At 47.0% G+C, this 10,000-nt stretch overlaps 2 protein-coding genes across 3 annotated transcripts in view; one reads left to right on the forward strand and one right to left on the reverse strand.

Moving 5' to 3' along the window:
• LOC126569363 (myosin-VIIa) overlaps positions 1-5,539 on the forward strand; it is a 27,145-nt gene extending 21,606 nt beyond the window's left edge. For both annotated transcript variants that reach the window (XM_050226395.1, XM_050226396.1), the window contains 7 exons: positions 1-1,435; positions 1,502-1,765; positions 1,839-1,978; positions 2,049-3,267; positions 3,351-3,497; positions 3,587-3,707; positions 3,776-5,539. The exon at positions 1-1,435 is cut by the window's left edge and continues 2,698 nt beyond it. In XM_050226395.1, the coding sequence (XP_050082352.1) occupies positions 1-1,435; positions 1,502-1,765; positions 1,839-1,978; positions 2,049-3,267; positions 3,351-3,497; positions 3,587-3,707; positions 3,776-3,982 (3,533 nt within the window). In that variant the 3' untranslated portion in view covers positions 3,983-5,539. The remainder of the gene's footprint in view (positions 1,436-1,501; positions 1,766-1,838; positions 1,979-2,048; positions 3,268-3,350; positions 3,498-3,586; positions 3,708-3,775) is intronic.
• A 3,795-nt stretch (positions 5,540-9,334) lies between these two features.
• Positions 9,335-10,000, reverse strand: part of LOC126570457 (suppressor of hairless protein) — a 12,632-nt gene continuing 11,966 nt past the window's right edge. The window contains exon 4 of the mRNA XM_050228217.1: positions 9,335-10,000. This exon is cut by the window's right edge and continues 2,433 nt beyond it. The gene's annotated coding sequence lies outside the window, so the exon portion shown is untranslated.

The raw sequence follows: 10,000 nt of genomic DNA on the forward strand, positions 1-10,000 counted from the left end.
TCCAAAAGTTTGCGGCCACCTACTTCCAGGGTAACATTACGCATTACTATTCGCGGAAACCACTGAAGCATCCGCTGCTGCCACTGCACACCCAGGGCGATCAGCTGGCGGCGCAGGCACTTTGGATTACGATCCTGCGCTTTACCGGTGATCTGCCCGAACCGCGCTACCACACGATGGACCGGGACAATACGTCCGTGATGTCGAAGGTAACGGCCACGCTGGGGCGGAATTTTATACGCAGCAAGGAGTTCCAGGAAGCGCAAATGATGGGCCTCGATCCGGAAGCGTTCCTGAAGCAGAAACCGCGCTCGATACGCCACAAGCTCGTGTCGCTGACGCTCAAGCGGAAGAACAAGCTGGGTGAGGATGTGAGGCGCCGGTTGCAGGACGAGGAGTACACGGCCGATAGCTACCAGTCGTGGTTGGAGTCTCGGCCGACGTCGAATCTGGAGAAGCTGCACTTTATCATCGGCCACGGTATACTGCGGGCGGAGCTGCGTGACGAGATCTACTGTCAGATCTGCAAGCAGCTTACCAACAACCCTTCGAAATCGTCCCATGCACGCGGCTGGATACTGTTGTCCCTGTGTGTCGGTTGTTTCGCACCGTCGGAGAAGTTTGTCAACTATCTGCGTTCGTTCATCCGCGAAGGACCACCCGGTTATGCGCCGTACTGTGAGGAGCGGTTGAAGCGCACGTTTAACAATGGCACTCGCAACCAGCCACCGTCGTGGCTCGAGTTGCAAGCGACCAAATCGAAGAAACCGATCATGCTGCCCATCACGTTCATGGACGGTAACACGAAAACGCTGCTGGCCGATTCGGCTACGACGGCCCGGGAGCTGTGCAATCAGCTATCGGACAAGATCACACTGAAGGATCAGTTTGGATTTTCGCTGTATATCGCACTGTTCGATAAGGTTTCGTCGCTGGGCAGCGGTGGGGATCATGTGATGGATGCGATCTCGCAGTGCGAACAGTACGCCAAGGAGCAAGGAGCACAGGAACGGAACGCACCGTGGAGATTGTTTTTCCGCAAGGAAATCTTTGCCCCGTGGCACAATCCCATCGAGGATCAGGTCGCTACGAACCTGATCTATCAGCAGGTTGTCCGGGGTGTCAAGTTTGGTGAGTATCGGTGCGATAAGGAGGAGGACCTGGCGATGATTGCCGCCCAGCAGTACTACATCGAGTACAGCACTGATATGTCGATGGATCGGTTGTACACGCTGCTGCCGAACTTTATCCCGGACTACTGTCTGACTGGCATCGAGAAAGCGATCGATCGCTGGGCCGCACTGGTGCTGACGGCGTACAAGAAGAGCTACTACCTGAAGGATAAAGCGGCCGCCCTCAAGGTGAAGGAGGATGTCGTTAGCTACGCCAAGTACAAGTGGCCGCTACTATTCTCCCGCTTTTATGAAGCCTATCGGTAAGCTGGGCAAGTCCGAAACCTCCCCGGATCAGTAAGCAAGCTCATTCTGCTTCTCCTTTACAGAAACTCTGGTCCAAACCTGCCCAAGAACGATGTCATCATCGCGGTCAACTGGACGGGTGTGTACGTGGTGGACGATCAGGAGCAGGTGCTGCTGGAGTTGTCCTTCCCCGAGATCACGGCCGTATCGAGCCAGAAGACGAACAAAGTGTTTACGCAAACGTTCTCCCTGTCGACGGTGCGGAACGAGGAGTTCACCTTCCAGAGCCCGAACGCTGAGGACATTCGCGATTTGGTGGTCTACTTTCTGGAGGGACTAAAGAAGCGGTACGATGACGAAGCATTACCACTGAGATGAGACTTATAATGATGATCTTTCGTTCCTTCCCGATTCCCGTAGCTCAAAGTATGTGATAGCACTGCAGGACTATAAGGCACCGGGAGAGGGCACCAGTTTCCTGTCCTTTTTGAAGGGGGATCTAATCATTCTCGAAGACGAAAGTACCGGCGAAACGGTCCTCAATTCGGGCTGGTGTATAGGTAAGTGACTTTGTGCGCCATTGTCTGTCCCCGGGCCCGTTAATCCATCCGTTGCTCCACCGTCCCTTAGGTTGCTGTGAGCGAACGCAGGAGCGAGGTGACTTCCCGGCTGAGATCGTGTACGTACTACCGACGCTCACGAAACCTCCGCCGGATATACTGGCCCTGTTCAGCATCGAGGATGCGCACCACGGGAAGCGATTGAACTCGGTGCACTCGAACGGAAGCAGCGAGGGCCGGGATCGGCCCCACTCGCTGGCCGAATACTCGCTCGATCACTTCCGGCCACCGCCAAAGCGCACAATGTCGAAGGCACTGAGCACACTCAGCTCGAAGCGGGGCCCCGACGAGCTGTGGCGTTATTCGCGCGATCCACTCAAACAGCCCCTGCTGAAGAAGCTACTCGCTAAGGAGGAGCTGGCCGAAGAGTCCTGCCTAGCGTTCGTTGCCATCATGAAGTACATGGGAGACCTGCCATCGAAGCGGCCGCGCATCGGCAACGAAATCACCGATCACATCTTCGACGGTCCGCTCAAGCACGAGATACTGCGCGACGAGATCTACTGCCAGCTGATGAAACAGCTGACGGACAATCGGAACCGGCTGTCGGAGGAACGTGGCTGGGAGCTGATGTGGCTCTCGACTGGCCTCTTCGCGTGCAGTCAGCAGCTGCTGAAGGAACTGACGCTGTTCCTTCGCACTCGCCGCCATCCGATTTCGCAGGACTCGCTCCACCGGCTACAGAAGACGATCCGCAACGGGCAACGCAAGTATCCGCCCCATCAGGTCGAGGTCGAGGCGATCCAGCACAAGACGACGCAGATCTTCCACAAGGTCTACTTCCCGGACGACACGGACGAAGCGTTCGAGGTGGATTCGTCGACGCGGGCGAAAGACTTTTGTCACAACATCTCGCAGCGGCTGAATCTACGTTCGAGCGAAGGATTCAGTCTGTTCGTCAAGATTGCCGACAAGGTCATCTCCGTGCCGGAAGGTGACTTCTTCTTTGACTTTGTGCGCCACCTGACGGACTGGATCAAGAAGGCGAGACCGACGCGGGACGGTTCGAACCCACAGTTTACGTACCAGGTGTTTTTCATGAAGAAACTGTGGACGAACACGGTACCGGGCAAGGACCGGAATGCCGACCTGATATTCCACTATCACCAGGAGCTTCCGAAGCTGTTGCGCGGCTACCACAAATGTTCGAAAGAGGAAGCGATCAAACTGGCCGCTCTCGTCTATCGGGTACGATTTGGCGAGAGTAAACAGGAGCTACAGGCAATACCGTAAGTGGTGGACGACGAAAAGCGAGGGGATGTGAGGGATGTGGAAAGCTATTAAACGATTTATTCCATTCCCTTCTTTACAGGCAAATGCTCCGCGAGCTCATTCCGTCCGATTTGATCAAGCTACAGAACGTAAACGACTGGAAGCGGTCCGTGGTGGCGGCCTACAACCAGGACGCCGGTATGTCGCCGGAGGATGCGAAAATCACATTCCTTAAAATTGTGTACAGGTACGTCTGCGACTAACGGGTTTCGTCCCACGGCCCTGCTTGACTAACTTTCTTCCTTCCTTCCTTCCTTCCTTCCTTTACTGCAACAGATGGCCAACATTTGGATCGGCATTCTTCGAAGTCAAGCAGACGACCGAACCAAACTACCCCGAAATGCTACTTATCGCAATCAACAAACATGGTGTTAGTTTGATTCATCCTACTTCTAAGGTACGTGCCAGCTTTCTCCGAATTCTGGAATGAACTCTCATGACTTCCCTCTTCCTTTCTCCATCCAGGACATTTTAGTGACGCATCCTTTTACGCGCATCTCGAACTGGTCGTCGGGCAACACGTACTTCCACATGACGATCGGCAATTTGGTGCGCGGCTCGAAACTGCTCTGCGAGACCTCGCTCGGCTACAAGATGGACGATCTGCTGACGTCCTACATTTCGCTCATGCTCACCAACATGAACAAACAGCGCACTATACGAGTCAAGTAGCGGTAGTACTCTTAACTGTAGCAGTAGTAACAAGTAGTAGTACTGGTAGTAGTAGCAATAGCAATAGTAGTAGTGGTAATCGTAGGAGTAGTACATTTAATGCTGCTGGCCCGGAACGATCGCGTTCGATTGCCTTCGGTGCCAGTATTCCGTCCATTGTGTATTATTTGCGTACAAGTGTAAGCGTCCTGCTCCCTTTTTCCTTCCACTGCTGGTGCATTGTTGTATTCATTGTTGTCATCATCATCATCATCACCATCATCGTAACGGATCATTCCAGTAATGCGACGGTATCAATCGAACTGCTTTCAGCAGAGCACAATGTAGGTGGCAGTGAAAACGATGCGGTGAGATCAAATCACAACACACTCGCCACTCCTTTACAAGCACAAAACGGTCAATAGTGATGCGTGAGGCCGGAGAACTGATGCCTGGGAATTGTGGTGTTCTGTCAATTCCTCGTATTTTAAGAAAGTTATTCGCCAATATGTCCTCTGGTCAATAACTGTTCCGCTTTTACTTCCTTACTGTCTTATTGACGAACGATCATAGTGTCGTCATATCGATTCAGTTAGTTCATAATCCAATTCATGCGAAACAAAATGTCCATGAAGGAAGTCCATCACAATCTCAGTCTGTGGGCCAATGTCAAGATTTAAACGAGGTAGTTTCGGAGGTCTTAACATCAGCGTTACGAATGGGCTCTACCATTCCATTGAAGAGCAGTTTCGCATTCATCTTCACCTGACATGTGACACTGGTGAAGGTAATTGGTACTAGTAGCTTGATCAGTAATCAGTGATACGCATCTGATCAATGCTAAATGCGCACATTGTATTTAAATTGTCTTTTGAAGCCGTGACGTATTCTTTTGATCTCTATAGGATCTTTTAGTATTCCCACGTTCAATTTCAAATTCGGGATTCGTTTAATTTCTTCTTAAACGTTCGTATATCCATGCGCATGTCCCTGTCCCCTGCAGCACAGTGTCAGAGAGAAATTTTAGTACCGTCACTAGTCTACATTCCTCGTAGAACCAGCAAGATTTGAGGCTGTCAGAATGACTATCTCCGCACGCAGCAGCTGTTACTGCCCGATGTTACATTCGTGGATTCGCAATCAATGCTTTTAGCAATCAACTTCCAACAGAAACGCCTGGAAGTCCCCGCCAACCCCTTCCGATACTTGTGCATGTCCCTTTTGTCATTCGGAATCCTCTGAAACTCATTTGTCTGCGTCTGTTTCGCTGATTATTGCGATGATGATTCTAACAATTGTACTGTTCATTTTAATATTATTAACATTATTTTGCCTATTATAATTATTTTTTTATTCATGGCTGTATCTGTTACACGCACCGGGCGGGCGCACGTGGTGAACGCGCAGCACAGTGCTTGATTAGTTGGTTTGGTTGGTTAAATAGTTTCTTACAAGATCACTTACGTACTCGGTAAGGGCCACACGAATGTGCTCGCGGAAAGAACAAATTCAAGAAAACAACTAGAATTCGTTGTTGATAGAACAATAAAGCACATTATTTACTTTCTTGAAACTCAACATTCTTGATACAATCTTAATGAAACACAATTTATCCGAAACGTTCCGTAGGTGCGCATGGTTATCCATCGAAAATCTGAATGTCAGGCAGGAACATGGAAGTGAGTAGTATGATCAATTACATTCTGCGTTTCATAAGTAAACATAGCTTTGTATGTTAGACCCATAAGTAAGTCATCAAAAATTATGCATCTAATTTAAATTAATTAATTGATGAGCTAGTTTATAAACATATTAAACGGGTGGATTTTTCTTGTACTATCAGAAGAAAATACAAAAAAAAATTCCATAGTTTTCTGGATTTTATCAAATGTCGAGGTGTCGAGGCAGATTACCCGTCTGGTTCGCTAAAGCAGTAGTTTCATGCATAATTCAATCCAATCAAAAATTTGTGAACCTTCTTTATTTTACATTGAACGCGCGAGTTGAATTTACAAACAAGAAAAGGTCCTGCGGGACGGAGTGAAAATCCATGTCCCTTGGCTACTTTGATGCGTTCTTCGAGTGTATCTTGGTTGAATCAAAACGAAGGGTGCAAAAACGTCAATTGTTTTGTGGCCAATAAGCAAGGGGATTCAAATGAACCAAAAACAGAAAAAGAAAATTGTGCGAGTCCCAAATACGTTGCAATGCAAGCTAAATAGTTACGTGCGTTTTTAGTTGAACCATTTGCACAACAGCGACTAGCAACTGTCGTCGACAGTGTCTTTAACACATTGCTGGCTACAGCTTTATGCATTTACGTACGTTTATCAAACGCAAAATGTAGTATTAGTAGTAAATGTTTATTGAATAAATCGTGTTGAGCTTTACAGCAATGAAGAAGAAGATTTAGTGAGCTCGAGACGTCCCCTTTCAACACTGGTGCAAATTTGACCTGTTCGGTTGCAAAGTTGTCGGGAAAAAACTTATCACAGAAACCCGCCCAAACGCAAAATGTTATTGATATTGTTCAAATCAATTCGAATCATATTGCGTTAACCCGTACTGCATCCAACGAGCAAGTATCAAAAGTGGATCTTCTATGGAATACCAGAAGGGAAGATGGACAGTTTCTCAAGTTGTACAACAAACAGTTAAACAAACAGTGAAAAGTTAGTTTTTTTATTTTCATAAATTCACATATCGCAAAAAGTGTTTTTCAAGATTTTTATAAAATTTCCCGCTCGCCCGACGTATATTCCTCGCGAAATATTGATGATAATTCGGTAAGTATTTAACTGAATGCGTGTTAACAAACAAACCAAGCAAATAAAAATCCATAATTTCTTTCATTTCTTTACGGCTTTTCTGGTCGAAGCACGTGAGCTGATCTAAAACAGTCTCGTTTGTTACGCCCCTCTTCCACGGTTCAACAATATTTTCAGCATCACTATTCATCCGTGTCCAAACATTCAATTTCATTGTATTCTTAAACAAATTGCAAAACAAATATATAAGAAAACTACTGATGGATAGTTGTACATAGTTAAAACCTTGTACATAGCTAAATGTTTGAAATAAAATTACGTAGAGACCGAACAATAGAGGGCGCTACCTGCAGGTATAGAGGGCGCTGCCTGCAGATTGTTACACGTTACACGGATACCCTACCAATATCTCTAAAAAATAATATCTAAAATGCCTATTATTTAAAAAATAACAAAGGGTAAAAATAAATAGCAACATCTCTATTAAATTGCATAGGCTTTTAATAGGAAATTAAATCGCCATCGGATTAATCTGTTCCTAGGATGATGTTCCACATGCGCCCTTCGAATGCAACTCCCTCCAGGTCTTTGTCTCTCTCTCTCTCTTTTTGTATGAGGTAGGAGAAAAACGCACAAAAAGCAAGGAAGAAATCACCTCATCACCGGAGCTGTGGCTTTTATAATTTTTTAATGAATTAATGACACCTGGGAGAGTCACTCAGCAAACGAATCAAGGTAATTGCTCGCTACTTTTCTCCGGAGTGCCACGTTCTTTTATTGTTCCTCACAATCCTTAAACTACTCTTTCTTCTGCAGGATGATTTTGATGGATTACACCCGGTGGAAACGATCAGAGCCGTACGAAAGACGTGTAAGAGCATAACACTCGATCGATGTATCCAAAAAACCAACGAAGGGAACCACATTAATCGCTTTAAAATCACTTGATTGGACACGTTCTACACTGGTTTCGTTGCGAAGCAGCCTTACAACCAGACCTAATCAAAGATTTCATGAGTTTGCAGTAAACATATCTTCAAGAAATGCTCCAATTAGCTCTGATCGTACGACACATAACATCGGGCACATACACTTCTATCACTTTTTATCACAGTGATCACTCGCTATTGGAAGATAGCATACCAGGATACCTTCACACGCAGCTGCAGCTGTTGCAGACGGATGCAGAACCCATTCGCCTTGACTGGACGATCTTCACTCGACACAAGCCAACCAAGCACTGGCGAACTGGTCCGTCTGGCGATCGGAAGTAACCTCTCCGAACGTGCCGGCATTTGCCGGTTCTGTTGAAATTCATCACATGCCCGGGTGAGTTTACGACCCCATTGAAAAAGCAAAAGGAAGGAAGGAAGAAAGGAAGAAAGAAAGTGGAAAAAAGGAAGGAAGCTACATTATCACATTCGGAAGCATTCGCAGGTACCCCTCGTTCCCCGACCGAGATACACAATCGGAAGGCAGATGGTGGGGGATGGGGTAACCAACCAACATGAAAAATCAGAATACAATATCTCCCCCTCCACTCCAGCTCTTCTCACTGTTAAATGCAAGCGCTTCGTTCCGTAGTTCGTAGTTGTCTGTTACCACTCCATCAGCTTAATGATAAGAAGCAACACAATTACTGGGAGAAAAACTAAGATGTACGCTGTGTACGTCGCTACCGCTAGGCCCACCGGTTCAACCAGCTATCGAGAACTTATTAAGAAGTCAACATCTTCAGGCTGTTAAGGTCAGGTCATTTCGATGCTACCATCTGCAAAGCAAAGAAGAATGAACAAGACAAGGGAGAGAGAGAACGGTGATGATAAGTCAAGCGTACCGAAACGAGATCAACACCCAACAGTCATTGAGTTTCCCCTTTTCCCTGTTTCTCACCGTGGGAATAAAAGCTCCAAGCTCCCCTCTTCTGGTGGTGTCCTCTCTTCTTGAGTCATTATCACTGGCATCGGTTGCTTTTGTTTCCCGCTCGCTGCTCCACTATTTTTATTCGCGTGGGAATAGGTGTCGCAAAGTTCCCGCGCAAATCACAGCACCGTAACAGACACCGACGACGGCAGCGGCAGCGGTGGCGGCTTCTTCTTCCGTCTTTCATCAAATGGCTGGCTGCTTCTGATTGTATGATAATCCAGCAGTCACTCGATGCCGACGATGACGATGACCTCGACTGTGGCGACTTACATCCCCCGGAGGATCAGAACCATCTTCTGGAGGATACACTCGCTGTGCTGATCATTTCTAGCGATCGTTCCGGTCGGTATCACTCGTTTCCTCGTATTATTGGACTCGTATACGGGTTTTCTTCCTTTTCCTCCCTGATGATGTGTCGCTGGCTACTGCCGGGGGAAGTAGCATCTTAATGAAACCAACCCGCCGCCGAGAGGAATGTACATTGTTGTCTAACCGTAATCTCTGGCACGGTGGGGAGGACTCGCGTTTAGAAATTTCTTTCCGAAAGCGCCCCACAATCTACCGAGTGTACGTCTACCCATTTTCCGACCAATTTTCCCACCATTTTCGCTCCACTCAGCATCCTCTGCTTCTTTCTCTTCGTTTTCGATTATGCTTTTGCACCATGTGCTCATTGAAATATCGTAATAAAGGTGTATATTTACATATATAATTCATTGGATTTTCTTATAATTACCTGCTTCTCAGTTGCTTGCCTTAGTTTCTGCTTGTTCATTTGTTTCACACAACTTGTTCTTCTTCTTCCGCCCTTGTCGCTGTGTCTTTTGTGGGTTTACTATGTTTTGTCTTCTTTGCTAGGATTGCTGCTGTACTGAGTGCCTTCTGGCGCTCTTTGATTATCATAACAGTTCGTTCGCTTCACTATTCTTCCCGCAGTGCCCTTCGCTTCTTTGCAAATGTCTTTTTCACGGCAGCCCAGCCGCAGACAGACAGACACACACCTCTCCTTCTTCACTACTTTCAACACACCCTTTCCCATATCTTTGCGTTGCACAAACATTGTCTTTGTTAATCAATTAACTTAAATTAGGTGTTTGGATTCGGTTCTCACGCGCTCATTGGAGCAACGATTTTCTCTTGTAGCGATTCCCGAACTAGTATACCTCCCGTCCCCGGGCTTGCTTCGATGACGGCAGGAAAAGCTTTCTTTTGGGGACTGTGCACATGGCTAGCGAGTAGCTATTTTACAAACTGTCATAGCTCCATCTTCGCGATATCGAGTTTGTTTCCAAATTATAACTAAAATAATCTCACGATAAAGCCATCCTGCTGCGCCACCAAGCAT

Source organism: Anopheles aquasalis, chromosome 2 (assembly GCF_943734665.1).
Source record: "Anopheles aquasalis chromosome 2, idAnoAquaMG_Q_19, whole genome shotgun sequence".
Lineage (NCBI taxonomy): Eukaryota > Metazoa > Arthropoda > Insecta > Diptera > Culicidae > Anopheles > Anopheles aquasalis.